The sequence below is a fragment of the Balaenoptera borealis genome, assembly GCF_965194805.1.
Source record: "Balaenoptera borealis genome assembly, chromosome: 7".
NCBI lineage: Eukaryota > Metazoa > Chordata > Mammalia > Artiodactyla > Balaenopteridae > Balaenoptera > Balaenoptera borealis.
In genome coordinates this window covers 123,787,299-123,804,830 of record NC_138864.1, presented here as the reverse complement: position 1 = coordinate 123,804,830, position 17,532 = coordinate 123,787,299, and the positions used below count along the sequence as shown (strand labels likewise).

Genomic DNA, 17,532 nt, shown 5'->3' with positions numbered 1-17,532 from the left:
AGCTGTTGAGAAAAGCTACCATGTTCTTTGTTCTGGGGCAGGAGGCTCTCTGGACTTATTTGATATGGGGAAAAAATGCCTACAGGGTAAAAAGTCATTGAAGACTAGATCACTAAACAGTTCTAGAAGGAGAGTCAGGCCTCGGGGTCCTACAACACCCTTCCCTTCCTCAGGTATGACAAGATATTTGGTATCGAGGGGCCCTGCTGGAGACACACACCACATTAGTCACAACAGGAGGGAGGTTTTGTAAGAGAAATGCTTTAAGCCCACAATGAATGTTCCTGTCTCTTTAAGTCGTCACCACCACCTAACCCTCCCTCTGCGCTTTCCAGAGCTCTGAGTCTCAAAGGCCTGAGACTTCCTCTGTGCACACTGGGAGAAAACAGCCTGCCGCACTCACAACCGAAGGGAAAGCAGAGATCAGGGCTTTCTCAGATCACCTGTCAGAGTCTGTCACCAGGAAAGGCGAGCCCCGCCAGGGGACAGGAGCTGCGACCAAGCAGAAGGAACATGGCTCTGAGAGCATTTACTGTCTGAGCACCTGGGTTCCAGCAGGCACCATGCGGGTAAGTAAGAGCCGGAGCCATTAAGATGGGGCATCCAGATCTGTAAAGATGTCACAAGTTTCCAGTAGAGGAAGTTCAAAAGAAGGTTTATGAGCCTCTTCTCCAGTGTGGAGGACACACATTCCTGTCTCCTTCCACACTCCCTCCATACAGTAAGAGAAGTGTGTGCTGGAATCACATCTAGGAATAAAATACATTTTAAAAGGCATTCAACATTGCCCAAATGGCATTTTCAGCACAGGCAGAAGATATTTCTGTGGCCCCCAAAGCAGTCTAACTTCAGAGCAAGTTACAATGTGGTGAGTCAGGATACCATCAGAATTCACCCCCCAGATTCTCCCTCTGTCCACAGGAGGGGACGCTCAAGAAATTTAAGAGGTCCAGAACTAGGTCTTCAACCCCTCTCCCTGCATGACCCCTTACATGTCTGCTCCCTAATTCAGGTCTCTCCCACGCCAGCTGCAGGGACACCTCAATTTCATCATCTGTACAGTGAAGGGGTCTGAATAAATAGCTCGTTTCCAAACTCTGATTTGTGGACTGATTACATCAGATACATCAGGTTCATAAATCGGAATTTCTGAGCATGGTCCCCCCAGAATGGACATTTTTAAAGAACACTCAAGTAATTCTGAAAATCAGCAAGTCTGAGAGGCACTGAACTACATGAACTTTGAATTTTCAGAGTGTTCCGAATACAGGACTCTACATGTTTTACGTAGTTCAATAACTAAGAACAATTTGTCGTCCCAGATTGCAGTGGGAGCTCACGTCCTTCCTGAAAATTATTTTAAATGATTTTAACCCCCTTTTCAAACTATATGTAAAGTCCAGTCACCTACTCGAGAGTTCTGTGGGTTCCCTGTAACTCACTTCCTCATTTCCAGCTTTGACAAGGACATCTTGCTTTAGCTAAATTCTTCTTCTTGGCTCTGAACCTTGCGGCTCTTTCTTCATTTCTGCTCTGGTGTCAATTATGGGAGTTTGTTGATTTCTAGACACAAAATAACTAATCACATTATGCGATTTACCCCTGGGGTAAACTTTACAGAAAGCTTTGGGCGGGGTGTAACCGGGGGCAGCGGCAGGAGAGTTACTGCAGAAACACCGATAGCTTTGGTTTGAGTTCTAGGCAAACCTGCCATCTGAGTCCTTTGGCCAGAGACAGGTTATTCAGCCAACCTCTCCCTTTGCTTTTGCTTCGTTGTTGGTGCCAGTAGGGGGTGAACACAGTTACCTGTAGGAACCAGGTGGGCGACATGAAGAGGTAGAACTTGAAATGGACGTTGAAGCACAGGACAGGACTCAGGCAGAAATGTGTGGTGGGATGAATGGTCCTAGGAATGAACGCACGAGGTGGGTTGGCAAAGGCCCTGAAATCTGCTGTTTGTGGAGGGGCTGACTGGGGAGGGGATTAGGTGGAAATGAGGCTGGAGTAGACGGAGGAGAGACTGTGCTCTCGTGCTCAGGCGCTCGTGTGATCAGGCAAACTTGACCACAGAGTGTTTAATTGTATTAAATAATGTTTGAGTGGGTAAGATCACTTTACCTTGAGAAGCCTCAGGTTTGAGGCAAGAACATAAAGAGCTGGGGGGAAGCATCCCAGGCTCACCATATGTAGACATATTAGGACGAGCCAAGTCATGTGGTTCTGTGAGAACAGGAGCTCTCCAGACCAGTTTGGGAAATACGTCTGTCCTCCGATTTCCAAAAACAAAATTCCAATTTTCTTCTTGCTTGTTTCCCAGGCCAACAACCCTAAGGTAGGTCCTAAGTCAGTGAGCAAACTTTCTTGTTCTCAGGGTTTTCCAAAGCCCCCCACCCCACCCCCAGCTGCTGAATCTCCAGGGAAAACTTATTTTCTACAACCTACGTCACTGACATAGAATTACCTGGGAAAATGAACATCAAAAGCTTACTCATTGACATAGAATAAGTGTTGTCATCTCCCCTCCGCTCTGTGCATTTCGAGGCCCTGAAAAGACAGCACAAGCTCACCAAGTGTTCTCACAGTATCGTCCCAACCCCAGACCAAGCTCTTCCACTGTCTTCCCTAAATTCTGATGCTCGGAGAGGGCAGGAACTATGACTTTTTCACTGTGGTGTCACCAGCTCTTTGGACTTTGCCTGACACATTGGAGGGAGTTATACTTATTTGATGAATGAATGATTGAAAGAGTTCCAAATGGTGTTTGGGACTCTTTCAGTTAATCATGAGAGGACAGAAGACAGCAAGAGATGAAGAAAACGCCTATGGTAAGAACACGCCTCACAATGCGTGTTTGCCCCCAGGTGTGAGCTCCGGGTAGTAAGGGGGATGGGCTATCTCAACACTGAACGGAGAGAAGCCCCAGAGGTTTCTCAATGCTGGGATGAAACAGCAAGAGCCCTGGGGCTGGCATTTGACCTAGATCTCTGCCCCTGACCTGCTGTGAGATATTGAGTTCTTTGACTAACCTGCACCTCCGTCCCCAAGGTAAAATGAATAAACCTCCTCTGATCTCCACAGAAGGGGATGTAGAGGAAATCCAACTGTATACTAGAGGGAACATGATTCACCAGGTAGAAGGTGTTAGGGAACAAGGATGGAGGGTTAACCAGGTATCTTACTAGGCAGCAGGTTTAAGAGAGAGGAGAGGAAGAGGAGGGCAAGAGGGAGGGAAGAAGAGATGGTCTCATCTTATCCTCCCAACAGCCCTATGAGGACAGCGCTACATTATTGATCCCATTTGTGCAGAAGAGGTTTAGCACTTAGGTTAAGCAGCTTCCCAGGGTTACACGGCTGGCAGGGGGTGGGGCTGTGATTCAAACCCAGGGTGTGGGACACCAGACAGCCCTCATGGCCAGGCCCACTGCCCCTCCTGCCTTTCTTCAGTGGCAGGGTATCTGGGAATATATGGCAGAGGCCACTGAAGTTGTCAAAAACGGTCCAGCTCTGCACAGTGTGGATGACAAATAATTTACAGGCTTTTATTTGAAGAGGAAAGTAATCTACTGAGAGTCAAGTGATTTTCTAAGGGTAAAACGTGGCAAATCAGAATTGGAACTTATTTTTCCTTACTGTCCTATAGGAAGAGTTTCCTTAACCGGATACAGAGTCAAAATACCAAAATTTCTCAAAAACTGTCTAAGTGAATATATATATATATATTCATATCAAACACATACATCTCCTCTCACCTTTTCTTTTATCTCTTCAAGCTTAAAAATTCCTTGATCATGTACTGATGAAGTTTCTTTCATATTTCCATGCCCTGCTGCCTGGATCTGCTGCATTTTATCTAAAGAGGTTCATATTTGCCTTACTTACGAGAGTTGTTTTTGGCCATGATGAGTTTTTCAAGCAGAAGATTTAAACAATGCATACCCTCTTACATAGTCTTGTACAATATTCAATATTCAACTGCCTGGCTGGGCAGATGCTACTGCTCTTTCCAGAGAATACCCAATGGATTGAATTCCCTAGAAGAGGAATTCCTGTAAGTCCTTGGGGAAGCCAGAGCTAGGCTATGACCCAAGACTCATTTTTTTTTGAAGCTTTTTTTAAATTTATTTTTTTAAATTTTTATTGGAGTGTAGTTGCTTTACAATGTTGTGTTACTTTCTGCTCTACAGCAAAGTGAATCAGTTATACGTATACATATATCCCCTCTTTTTGTAGATTTCCTTCCCATTTAGGTCACCACAGAACATTGAGTAGAGTTCCCTGTGTTATGCAGTAGGTTCTTATTAGTTATCTATTTTATACATAGTAGTGTATATATGTCAATCCCAATCTCCCAGTTCATCCCACCCACCCCCGTCCCCCCTTGGTATCCATATGTTTGGTCTCTACGCCTGTGTCTCTATTTCTGCTTTGCAAATAAGTTCATCTGTACCATTTGTCTAGATTCCACATATAAGCGATATTATACGATATTTGCTTTTTTCTCTTTCTGACTTACTTCACTCTGTATGACAGTCTCTAGGTCTATCCACATCTCTGCAAATGGCACTATTTTGTTCCTTTTTATGGCTGAGTAATATTACATTGTATATATGTACCACATCTTCTTTACCCATATTCCTCTGTCTATGGACATTTAGGTTGCTTCCATGTCCTAGCTATTGTAAATAGTGCTGCAATGAATATTGGGGTGCATGCATTTTATCTTTTTGAATTATGGTTTTCTCCGGGTACATGCCCAGTAGTGGGATTCTTCGGTCATATGGTAGTTCTATTTTTAGTTTTTTGCGGAACCTTCATACCGTTCTCCATAGTGGCTGTATCAATTTATATTCCCACCAACAGTGCAAGAGGGTTCCCTTTTCTCCACACCCTCTCCAGCATTTATTGTTTGTAGATTTTTTGATGATGGCCACTCTGACCAGTGTGAGGTGATACCTCATTGTAGTTTTGATTTGCATTTCTCTAATAATTAGTGACATTGAGCATCTTTTCATGTGTTTATTAGCCATCTGTATGTCTTCTTTGGAGAAATGTCCACTTAGGTCTTCCACCCATTTTTTGATTGGGTTGTTTGTTTTTTTGGTACTGAGCTGCAGGAGCTGTTTGTGTATTTTGGAGATTAATCCCTTGTCGGTGGCTTCGTTTGCAAATATTTTCTCCCATTCTGAGAGTTGTCTTTTCGTTTTGTTTATGGGTTCCTTTGCTGGGCAAAAGCTTTTAAGTTTAATTAGGCCCCATTTGTTTATTTTTGTTTTTATTTTCATTACTCTAAGAGGTGGGTCAAAAAATATCTTGCTGCGATTTATGCCAAAGAGTGTTCTGCCTGTGTTTTCCTCTAAGAGTTTTATAGTGTCCAGCCTTACATTTAGGCCTGTGATCCATTTTGAGTTTATTTTTGTGTATGGTGTTAGGTCTTTTTTTTTTTTTTGGTGCTCTGGGAGCCTTCATCTGATAGTGGCAATGTTTGCCTTTTCTGATACAACTGCATTTGCGCTTGTTTATTCCAGCAATAAAATATTTTGAGATTTTTTCTAAATTTGTCTTTTACCTCTTTTTTTTTTTAAGTAGTTGTCTTCCAAAATGATGTAGTGTTTTGTTTTAATTATTATTTGGTGTCTTAATTATTTTTATACCTTACATTCAATCTCATTCTTGGCCCAATTCTTGTTTATTTTATATTTCCTTTCACTCTTTATACCATTAATTTTAGGCACTCCTTTTTACTTTGGAAATAGTGTTAAATCGTGTATATCCCTTGATTTACTACATCTGAAAACACCTAAGATCTATTCTTCCACATGCTAGTGAAATAGCTCATGGATACGCTGAAGAGAACTGCTTACCACTCCTCAAATATCACACACACAGCCCCAAGAAGAGACACCCAACCCCAAGAAACAAAAGACAAGGGTAGTCACTCTCTGACTCCCAGCCCTGGGGAGTTTCTGGAAAGGAGGAAAGCTCCATTCTAACCTGTTCCACATCTGGGCTCCAGCTTTTCACGAAGGTAGAGAAGTCCTCCTTCCTGAAAAGCCAGTGATTCTTTCTTGCGCCAAAGAAAATAACTAATTTTCTCAGTAGGTCTCGTTGTAGGTGCTTTCACAGGGAGACTCAGATCAGCGGGGTCTGCGTTACAGTGAGAGGTACTGGGACTCAACAAGAGAGATGAAACGTTGATCTTCCGGGAATGGTGGCCGGAGAGCACCGCCCGCCCGCGGAGGCAACAGGGGCCTTTAGCAACGGGGAAACAGGGGGGATTGGGGCCCCTGTTCTTCTCTTTCACGCTCCAAACATCACTTCTTTCCACACGTCTTAAAGAGGAAGCGGCAGGGGGCGGGGCGCTCGCGGGCTCCGACAGGAAGCATCCCGTTAGGGCGGCAGCACGCTCCGAACTCGCTGCTCTCCGGTTCCCGCGGCAGCAGGGTCGCCCCAGCCGGAGGGGGTGTCCCCAGCTGCGGGGACAGGGGGCGCACTCCGTTAGCCCCGTTTTCCTTCTTGCCCTGCAGCCGTGCCCTGGAACCTTCGGCCGCGCGCTCGCGCCGACCCGCCGGCACCCAGGCCGCAGCGCCGCGCCTGGTAAGGGGAACCCGGCGGGGGTCCCAGCGTCCTGGGTGGAGACCCGGGGTGCGGGGGGTCCTGGAGCCCGCGGTTGAGTTAGGGCTACTGATTTCTCGTGGGATCTGACACCGGTTACCAGACTTCTGGGCTCTCCCATCAGTGAAACGGGGCGCCGATGGTGAGCGTTATGGGCAACCGCGGATTCCTAGTGGGAGGGAAGCGGCTTCGGGAACCGCTCACCCCGCGTTCACGGCCCATCGCTTTCCACAGCGCGGAGGTCTTTTCCGGCTAGTTGCCTACTGCTTAGCTCTTCTGACTTTCATAAGCTTCACGGGGTTTCATAAAGCTTCACTAAGACTCTCATCCCATTTGACAGATGAGAAAACTGAAGCTCACCAGGTGCCCCAACTAGGAGGGGCGTACGTCTCAGTTTTAGCTCTTAACTTCCCCCGTACCAGCCACCCCCCCATCCCTGACAAGCACCATGCCCCCGAGAGGCCTGGGTACCGGGAATCTATTCCTAGGGCTCCACAGGACAAGTACGGGCTCATTATGTTCCCACCCTCACTGAGCCACGTGCTCCAAACGAAACCTCTCAGTGAAATTGTTCTATTGGTCTTCTGAAAACCAGCCCATTCGCCCCCAAATACCCCACACTTTTCCTACGACACGATGTCGAACTCGACGCTATGGCAAACAGATTCCAGTGTGTACAGGAACCATCCCTTTGTCTGCTAAACCTCCTGTGAGAGCCGCGTGATGAAATCACAATGCTAAACTCTGAAACAAGTGATACCAGGAAACAGAGGGAGGGGGCAGATGGGCGAAGGAGAATATGAATAAGGCAGACCGAAAATATTTTTATCTTTCCTAAAACAGCGTGAGAGAGCCTGCTTTCCAAGGGTTTGATAAAGTAAGGTACCGTCAAGATAAAATCAGGTTCGTATAATGTAAAAATCAGGAGGTACATTAGGCTCATTTGTCCAACCTCCTACCTAAGCTAGACCCTCCTGCTGTTCCTGCCAGATACTCTTATAATCTCTGCTCGCATACTGCCCGCGACTCTCTCATGATTCCTGATCCCGCCCTGGGGGAAGATTAGAAGGGTTTTCCTTGTGGAGAAGAAATGTGCCTCCACTCCTGATTCTCCCACTTCTGTCTACTACGTGATTGACACGTGTCTCATTCCTTCCGGTTTAGGATGTTTCCCGATCTTTTCCTAGGCTTGATTCTGTCCTTTTAATATTCTAGGACTCATTTTAGCATCTCCATCAATATCCTTTCTGACTAGCCTCTGCACACTTTGTTATTTGTTAATATCTGTCCAAAACAATCTACTCCTCGGTGGGACGTGTCTCCCCCGGCAGCCTGACCCACTCGGAAGACGGTTCAGGAGGACCGTGCGCGCCTCTGCTAATGTAACCTGAACTTTGATTGGCTTTTATGACAGCCACAGAGCTCCATTTGGGTCACACTGATCATCAAGTCATGGGAAAACACCAGATTGCTTTAAACTGAAATACTTCCATTCCGAGCAACTTCTGCCCCCTGCAATTTTATCTTTGAATAATCTTTTTTTTTTTTTTTTTTTTGAAAATTTGCACTCAAGATTTTGCAATACAGTTCTCTTTGTTAATTTTAGGGTAAGCTTCCAGCCTGTCTGCCTCAGTTTATGTCCTGACCATGGATGGCAGCATGGTATGTGGTGTTCCAAGAGGTTCATTGACTTTATAATCACTTTTCCACCCTGATAAATCTAGGAGAATACACAGGCAAAATGAGCCATTTTTGGGTCTTAACTCCATGGCAGTTGTGTGATCGTGGGCAGGTCAGTTGAGGCTCAGTTTCCTAATATTTTAATAGAAATTTTAATACCTATCTTGATCACATCATAGGGAATTTAGGAGAACAATTAAAAGAATGGACATGAAAGAAACTTGAAAATTACAAATGGCTGCACAGAGGATTATTACCATGGTGAAGTTCATCATCAACATTGTCACCACTGTCGTCATCGTCTTTACCACATCGATATATTGATTCCAATATACAGAAACTGTCATCTGAAGTAGAAAAGATGTCAGAGAATTTGAGCAGTTTTAGCAAAAGCTGGAGTATTATTTACCAGAGGCAAGGACAGCATGTGGGAGAATGTGGTGAGGAAAATGCTCTTCTCTGGGCTTAAGGTAAGGAAAGTGGTGCAGAAGGAAAAGGAAAGGAAGGAAGGAAGTTGCCTTAATAAATTCTAATAATGTGACAAGGGATGGTTTCCCTAGTGACGGCCATTTCTATTCTTCCCTACTGAGTGAATAGAAAAATGTGAAAAAGGTAGAAATAACAGAATCAACCTGAATAGCAAATAAACTATGAAAACCGTTTTGAATTCAATGTTAATCAATAAAATGCACCTTTAAACCAATTAAAGACATCCTAATATATACCCATCAGGGTGACCAAAAATTAAAAATCTAATATCACCAAGCGTAAGTGAAGATTTGGGGGTTTCTCACCCATGGCTGCTGCCAGTATGACTCAGCACAAGCTTCTTGGAGTCATATTTGGCAGTATCTTGTCAGGTGGAAACTATATATCCCAGAGAAATCGTCCATGTGCACAAGGAGACGTGTGGGGGGATTCTTCTGCAGCACTGTTTGTAGTAGCAAGCACGTATTTTGGCACACCAAATGTTTGTTAATAAAGAGTTGGATAAAGTGCTACATAAATAATGTCACTGACATAAAAGATTAAAATACCAAAAAGTACTATATATTACCTGTACATACATGTGTATCTCAGAACATTGGTTGCCTCTGAAGGGAAGAGGGAGAATGAGACGGGTTGGGGGGAGTCAAAAAATAAATAAATGGAACTATATGCGTAATGTTTTAACTTTTTCAATCAAACCGAACAGCAGCAGTAAAAATGCCAAAATACTTAGATCTGTTCATTGCAAATAGTGGGCATTTGTTTCATTACTCTGTGTATTTCTCCCCTTAAAATGTTTGTTTCATAACTGCATAATCTTTAAAACTGAATAAATAAAATACAGTCTCAGAGATCATCTTAATTATAGTGGCATATTGCATGCTTGCCTTTTCTAATGCATGCTTACCTTTTCTAGCACCAAGAAGAATGACACAATATTATGCCTCATCTGAATGAAACATTTATCCCCATAGTTTTGCCAGTTTCTGGTTATATCTACCGGAATTTTTTTTAAGTGGTTATTGGGAGACCCACAAGGAAAGACACTTGGTTTAAAACTGAGCAGGAAATGAACTTATCTTGAATTTGTCCTGAATGTTGACTCTGTCCCTCAGTCATGGCACCAGCTTCTCCCCACCAGCTGCTCAGAGGGGAGGGAGGATGGTGGCCGTGCTCCGCCCTCTTTCCCTTCGTCCTCTCATGTCCATCCTCAAAGGAGCCGTGGATCCCCCAATTCCACACTCCCATTGGAAGGTACATTGTACTTTGCTCTTTGCTACTGGGATATCCATCTGATACAAAGAGTTTCTGGGACTGGAAACGGCCAGTACTTCAAACAAACCAATGTCATTTACAGCAAGGCAATTTTTATTCTCTAGTCTAGCAAGTTTGCTTACTTTGATTCCAATAATAATAGTAACAATAAAACAATTTTTAAAATCCTGCTTCTCATTCAATAAGAGAAGACTTTCTTTATTTCATGCCTTTTCAAGTAGAGGGGAGATAATCAACTGATTTGTTTTCAAACATTTCATGCTTTCCTATAGGATGAGGAAAAAGCAAGAGTTCATTGAGTTAATATAACCTAGCATCACCTGGGTTGCTTAAGGTTATAAATGGATATTGGAAAGTAAAATATAAGTTAGAAATTAGCAATGGAAACAGCTCATCTAAGGATAATTATTCTCGGCTGTCTGAATTGGAGGTGTTCTTAGGCCTTACCAAGTCCCATATGGACACTTGCTTTTTATTCCTTTCCTTTTTTTATTCCAGAAGAGAATGGAAGGGCTTCAGAGGAGCAGATACGGGACTATGGCTGAAGGTAAGAAAGCCTCCAAATTCTCAAGAGCTCTAGGCATCAGGGAAGAGTCACTGTTTTCTCTCCTCCTCTCCCTCACCTCAAACACAGTGACAGAAAAGAAACCCAGTTATTTTCAACTGCAGAAGAAAAAGGCAGCGATCATGTTCTTTATCTTCCCTACCATCATCACACCCACACACACCCGAGTGTGAAGCTCTCCCCTGTGCCGTGATGTATGGGAAATGAGGAAATGAAACTTCAAGTCAGAAGTCAGGGGACTTGGAAACGAATTGTGAAAATGATATCCTTCCCTGCCTGCACTCAACTGAAAAGAGGAAAACTTCCCCATAGAGATTTAGTAATCATGTTTGCAAAAAAAAAAAAAAAAAAATCCAGAATACTTAAGAAAAGGAAGAACCAACACAGAGTAAAAGGAATAACAATAACAGATCTTAGGAGACTAAAATGAACTTAATTCATCTGAGCTCATAAGAACTCCAGAAATCCTTGGATTCTCACTCTCTTCATCCCTTGAAGATTTTAGCTCTTGATGCAGCGTCACCCTCGACAACACCAGTTTTGTTATAATTTCCCATAATTCTATCAGCCAAATCGGTGATCTTTCCAACACATGTATTTCTAATGGTCTTATCATCTCTTCTTCAGCCACCGATCCAGGGTCATCTATCAGACTCCGTCCTTGACTTTAACGACAAGCCTTCTGTAGGCTCACTTCCGACTCCCCACCCAAAAAGCAGACACTCAGGGACCTTCAGCTGATCCTCAGTGGGAGGTCACTGGAGCTCTGACATCTGAGACTTCCTTTGCCCCCAAGGTTCAGATGAATGTGATTAGCAGTCTGTGTGCCTGGGAATTGGTGGGTGGAGAAGAGGTGATAATAGTTTCTCATTTGTGACTTCTCATCCTCCCCCTCTGTCTAATCTCACATTTATTTAGCATGAAACTGGCCTAAGCACCATCCCTGGAAAAGCACAGGGACCACTTTTCTTTCTGAAAAGCTGTGTTTTCCCTGGTCCTGATGAAGTCCTCGGAGCATCCTTCATAGTGTAGCAGTTCTTACTCTTGGCTATGGGTGCAAGTTCGGGCTCCCAGTGTGGGCTTCCTGCCATTCAAGAGTTTCCTAAAGTTGTATGCAAACATTTGTATGTATTTAAATATAACTATTTGGCAGGGAGAGAGGTCCATAGCTTTCATGAGATACCATGAAAGGTCCGTGACCTAAAAATCTTAAGAATCACTAACTTTACCAACAAGGACCTACTGTATAGCACAGGGAACTCTGCTCAATATTCTGAAATGACCTAAACGAGAAAAGAATTTGGAAAAGAATAGATACATGTATATGTATAACGTAATCATTTTGCTGAACACCTGAAGCTAACACATTGTTAATCAACTAAACTCCAAGATAAAATAAAAATTTTTTTAAATCACTGACTTAGTAAAACACGGAAAACTCTTTTTTTTTTTTATTAGGCGGAACAGAACACATGCGGTCTGCAGCCTCGTCCTCACTGCGGATCGTCCTGGCGGGCAAAACAGGCGGCGGGAAAAGCGCCACCGGGAACAGCATCCTCGGCCAGCCAGTGTTTGAGTCCAGGCTGGAGGCCCAGTCGGTGACCAGGAAGTGCCAGGGGGCCACGGGCACGTGGAACGGGAGGAGCATCCTGGTGGTGGACACGCCCCCCATCTTTGAGGCGAGGGCCCAGGACCAGGAGGTGTACGAGAACATCGGGGACTGCTACCTGCTCTCGGCCCCAGGGCCTCACGTGCTGCTGCTGGTGACCCAGCTGGGCCGCTTCACAGAGCAGGACGTGGTGGCCGTGACCAGGGTGAAGGAGGTCTTCGGGGCGAGAGCCCTGAGACACATGGTCATCCTGTTCACCCACAAGGAGGACTTAGCGGACGGATCCTTGCATGACTACGTAGCCAACACAGACAACCTGAGGCTGAGGGGCCTGGTCCGGGAGTGCGGGCAGAGGTACTGCGCCTTCAACAACCGGGCGTCCGGCGACGAGCGGGGGGAGCAGCTGGCCGGGCTGATGGCCGTGATCGAGGGGCTGGAGAGGGAGCACCAGGGCGCCTACCTCAGCAACGACCTCTTCTTTGATGCACAGCGGCTCCAGCAGGGCGGGGGCGACCCCCACGGAGAAGGTCACGTGCGCTACCTGGCCAAGGTGCGGTCACATGTTGCAAAGCAAAAGCAAGACCTGCAAGAGGCCCAGAGAAACCGTGCCTTCAAGGTGCTCCTCCGAGTCAAAAACTGGATCACTTCTCACATCAGAATATTTGCTGTTCTTGTTATATGTTTTTTTATTTTTCTTGCCATTTTAATTAGCTTGTGTAGTACTCACTAATGCTGAGCATTTTCAGAGGATACCTGCCATCAGCTTCCATTTTTTCAGAGTCAGCATCTTTATCTATATTGATAAGGAACTTTATTTGCTTTTTACATAATTTCACTTTCAATGTCCCTTCCTTGCATCAGACACACCATCCATTTTCTTCAGTTGCTTTTTATTTTCCATCCACCTGACCCATCCGTAGATCAGTCTAGAGCAGCCTGTTGCCTGATGTCTGGAAACAGTTCTTTTACACAGGCATACCTCGGAAACATCGCAGGTTTGGTTCCAGACCACCACGACAGAGTGACTATCAAAAGTATCACACCAAGTTCTTGGTTTCCCTGTACACATAAAAGTTATGTTTATGATACATTGTAGTCTATTTAGTGTGCAATAGCATTTTGTCCAAAAAACAATGTATATACCTGAATCTAAAATTACTTTACTGCTAGCCATCATCTGAGCCTTCAGTGAGGCATAATCTTTTTGCTGGTGGAGGGCCTTCCTCCATGTTGATGGCTGCTGACTGATCAAGGTGGTAGCTGCTGTTGTGGGGCAGCTGTGACAATTCCTTAAGATAAGACAGCAGTGGAGTTTGCCACATCAATTGACTCTTCCTTTCACAAATGATTTCTCTGTAGCACATGATGCCATCTGATAGCATTTTACCCACCGTAGAACTTCTTTCTACGAATGGGTAGAAAGAAGAATTGGAATCAGTGCTCTCAAACTCTGCTGTGGCTTTATCAATTAAATTTATGTAATATTCTAAATCCTTTGTTGTCACTTCAACAGTGTTCACAGCACCTTCACCAGTAGATTCCATCTCAAGAAACCGCTGTCTTTGCTCATTCCTAAGAAGCAACTCCTCATCTGTTAAAGTTTTATCATGAGGTTACAGCAATTCAATCGCATCTTCAGTCTCCACTTCTAATTCTAGTTCTCTTGCTGTTTCCACCACATCTGCAGTTACTTCTTCCACTAAAGGGTTGGGCCCCTCATAGTCGCCCATAAGGTTTGGAATCAGCTTCTTCCAAACTCCTGTTAATGTTGATATTTTGACCTCTTCCTATGAATCATGAATAGTCTGAAGGGCATCTAGAATGGTGAGTCCTTTCCAGAAGTTTTTCAATTAACTTTGCCCAGATCCATCAAAGGAATCACTATCTATGGCAGCTATAGCTTTACGAAATGTATTTCCTAAATAATGATACTTGAAAGTCAAAATTACTCCTTGATCCATGGGCTACAGAATGGATGAAATCTCAAACTGCTTAGAACTGCTTTTGCTGCATCCCATAGGTTTTGGGTCATTGTGTTGTCATTTGTTTCTATGTATTTTTTTATTTCTTCTTTGATTTCTTCAGTGATCTCTTGCTTATTTAGTAGTGCGCTGTTTAGCCTCCATGTTTGTGTGGCTTTTACAGTTTTTTTCCTGTAATTGATTTCCAATCTCATTAACGTTGTGGTCAGAAAAGATGCTTCATACGATTTCAATTTTCTTAAATTTTCCAAGGCTTGATTTGTGACCCAAGATGTGATCTATACTGGAGAATGTTCCGCATACACTTGAGGAGAAAGTGTATTCTGCCACTTTTGGGTGGAATGTTCTATAAATATCAATTAAATCTATCCGGTCTATTGTGTCATTTAAAGCTTGTGTTTCCTTATTTATTTTCATTTTGGATGATCCGTCCATTGGTGTAAGTGGGGTGTTAAAGTCCCCTGCTATTATTATGTTACTGTCGATTTCCCCTTTCATGGTTGTTAGCATTTGCCTTATGTATTGAGGTATTCCTATGTTGGGTGCATAAACATTTATAATTGTTATATCTTCTTCTTGGATTGATCCCTTGATCATTATGTAGTGTCCTTCCTTATCTCTTGTAACAGTCTTTATTTTAAAGTCTTTTTTATCTGATACAAATATTGCTACTCCAGCTTTCTTTTGATTTCCATTTGCATGGAATATCTTTTTCCATCCCTTCACTTTCAGTCTGTATGTGTCCTTAGGTCTGAAGTGGGTCTCTTGTAGACAGCATATATATGGGTCTTGTTTTTGTATCCATTCAGCCAGTCTGTGTCTTTTGGTTGGGACATTTAATCCATTCACATTCAAGGTTATTATCAATATGTATGTTCCTATTACCATTTTCTTAATTGTTCTGGGTTTGTTTTTGTGGGTCTTTTTCTTCTCTTGTGTTTCCTGCCTAGAGAAGTTCCTTTAGCATTTGTTGTAGAGCTGATTTGGTGGTGCTGAATTCTCTTAGCTTTTGCTTGTCTGAAAAGCTTTTGATTTCTCCATTGAATCTGAATGAGATCCTTGCTGAGTAGAGTAATCTTGGTTGTAGGTTCTTCTCTTTCATCACTTTAAGTATATCCTGCCACTCCCTCTGGCCTGCAGAAAAATCAGCTGATAATCTTATGGGGATTCCTTTGTATGTTTTTCTGTTGTTGTTTTTCCCTTGCTGCTTTTAATATTTTTTCTTTGAATTTAATTTTTGTTAGTTTGATTAATATGTGTTTTGATGTGTTTCTCCTAGGGTTTACCCTGTATGGGACTCTCTGTACCTCCTGAACTTCGTGACTATTTCCTTTCCCATGTTAGGGAAGTTTTCTACTATAATCTCTTCAAATATTTTCTCAGACCCTTTCTTTTTCTCTTCTTCTTCTGGGACCCCTATAATTCAAATGTTGGTGCATTTAGTGTTGTCCCAGAGGTCTCTGAGATTGTGTTCAATTCTTTTTATTCTTTTTTCTTTATTCTGCTCCTCAGCAGTTATTTCCACCATTTTGTCTTCCAGCTCACATATTCGTTCTTCTGCCTCCATTATTCTGTTATTCATTTCAGTTATTGTGTTGTTCATCTCTGTTAGTTTGTTCTTTAGTTCTTCTAGATCTTTGTTAAACATTTCCTGTATTTTCTCAATCTGTGCCTCCATTCTATTTCCGAGATTCTGGATCATCTTTACTATCGTTACTCTGAGTTCTTTTTCAGGTAGATTGTCTATTTCCTCTTCATTTATTTGGTCTTGTAGGTTTTTACCTTGCTTCTTCATCTGTGACATATTTTTTTTTCTGTCTTATTTTTTTTTTCCTTTTTTATATGAGTGGGATTGTGTTCCTGTCTTACTGGTTGTTTGGCCTGAGGCTTCCAACACTGCAGTTTGTAGGCTGTTGTGTAGAGCTGGGTCTTGGTGCTGAGGTAAGGACCTCTGGGAGACCTCACTCCGATGAATATTCCCTGGGGTCTGAGGTTCTCTGTTAGTCTAGTGGTTCAGACTCAGAGCTCCCACTGCAGGAGCTTTGGCCTGACCGCCAGCTCGTGAACCAAGATCCTGCAAGGCGCGTGGGGCAGTAAAAAAAAAAAGAGAACAATAACAAAGTAAAAAATAAAATTAGACTAGGAAATTAACAGCTATATTAGAAAAAATATAAAAATAAAAATATAGATGAAACAACAACCAGAAGGTAAAACAGAAACACAATAGTAAAAAAGAGGAGGATGAAAAGAGGAGGATGAAAAGAAAAAAAAAAGGTGGAAAAGGCCTTGGCTGTGGAGGGCAGGGCCTAAGCAGGGGTGAGGTTTGGGTGGTGGGTGGGTCCTATGCTTAAGACCCACAGGGTTGGTAAAGGCTGGGGGGGGGGGGGCAGGGGAAAGGATGGGGCGAGGGGTGAAGGGGATGGGGCTTAGGCTCAACAGAACAGAAGGGACCCAGGCATGCCTCCAGCCTCTGGTCTCAGAGGGCAGGGGACCCCACCTGGTAGCCCACCAGGCTCCCTGTGCCCAAGTGGCTGGGGCAAATGCCCTCTGCTCCTTTCCCGCTCCTCCAGTCCTGGAGGACCCCTCCCGCCTGCCTCTTTTATTCTCTCCCAGCCTCCCTCCTATGCCTCCAGGACCAACCCAGCCCAGAGGGGACCTCTGAGGGCATAGGACCTGGCCCGAGAGCTGGGCAGACTTCCCGGGCCAATTGGGCAGGGGAAACGCTGGGCCCACTCCCCACTGATCCGAGCCCCTGAGGGTCCCTCCAGGCGTGGGAACCCCTCCGCCCTCTCAGCCACCCCTCAAGGGCACTGGTCCTGTCTGGCCTCCACTTCTCCTCCCCCCTCAGTCCCCCCATGTCCTACTGGTACCCTTGGGGGTTCTTCCCATCTCCTTGGGCGTCAGTGTCCCCCACCAGCGACCAGCAGGCACCCTAGTTGTGGAGAGATGCAAACTCTGCATCTCCCACACTGCCATCTTGACTCCGCCCCTCCTACCTTGGCTTTTGACATGCCTTCCTCACTAGGCTTAATTATTTTTAGCTTTTGATTTAAAGTGAGAGACGTGTGCACCCTTCCTTTCACTTGAACACTTAGAGGCCACTGTGGGGTTATTCATTTCAATATTTTTATTTCCTGGGTGTAGGGAGACCCAAAGAGAGAAAGAGACAGGGGAATGGCCGGTCGGAGGAGCAGTCAGAACACACACATTTATCAATTAAGTTCACTGTCCTATATGGGTGCGGTTTGTGGCACCCCTAATCAATTATAACAGTAACCTCAAAGACAACTGATCACAGATCACCGTGATGGAAGGGGGCA

The 17,532-nt window shown here is 44.1% G+C and overlaps 2 protein-coding genes across 7 annotated transcripts in view; one reads left to right on the top strand and one right to left on the bottom strand.

The window, feature by feature from the left end:
- Positions 1-488: 488 nt before the first annotated feature.
- Positions 489-16,463, top strand: LOC309632033 (GTPase IMAP family member 5-like). Of its 6 annotated transcripts, none has more exons than XM_082399074.1 (4): positions 6,468-6,594; positions 8,472-10,035; positions 10,555-10,603; positions 12,080-16,463. In XM_082399074.1, the coding sequence occupies exons 2-4, from the start codon at positions 9,877-9,879 to the stop codon at positions 12,958-12,960; spliced, it is 1,089 nt and encodes a 362-aa protein (XP_082255200.1). In that variant the 5' UTR covers positions 6,468-6,594; positions 8,472-9,876; the 3' UTR covers positions 12,961-16,463. The 6 variants fall into 6 exon arrangements, with proteins under 6 accessions (XP_082255202.1, XP_082255200.1, XP_082255203.1 ...); XM_082399073.1 differs by having other exon boundaries at positions 6,532-6,594; positions 8,219-10,035; XM_082399076.1 differs by lacking the exons at positions 6,468-6,594; positions 8,472-10,035 and adding an exon at positions 489-569.
- LOC309632036 (GTPase IMAP family member 8-like) overlaps positions 2,489-17,532 on the bottom strand; it is a gene marked incomplete at its 3' end in the record, with an annotated part of 61,248 nt that continues 46,204 nt past the window's right edge. The window contains exon 5 of the mRNA XM_082399090.1: positions 2,489-2,544. Within this exon, the coding sequence (XP_082255216.1) occupies positions 2,489-2,544 (56 nt within the window). The remainder of the gene's footprint in view (positions 2,545-17,532) is intronic.

Coding starts and splice junctions, on each gene's coding strand:
- LOC309632033 (XM_082399074.1), top strand. CDS start 9,877: ATGTTGACTCTGTCCCTCAGTCATGGCACCAGCTTCTCCCCACCAGCT. Junction 10,036..10,554: donor TTCCACACTCCCATTGGAAG/GTACATTGTACT, acceptor TTTTTATTCCAG/AAGAGAATGGAAGGGCTTCA. Junction 10,604..12,079: donor ATACGGGACTATGGCTGAAG/GTAAGAAAGCCT, acceptor TTTTTTTATTAG/GCGGAACAGAACACATGCGG.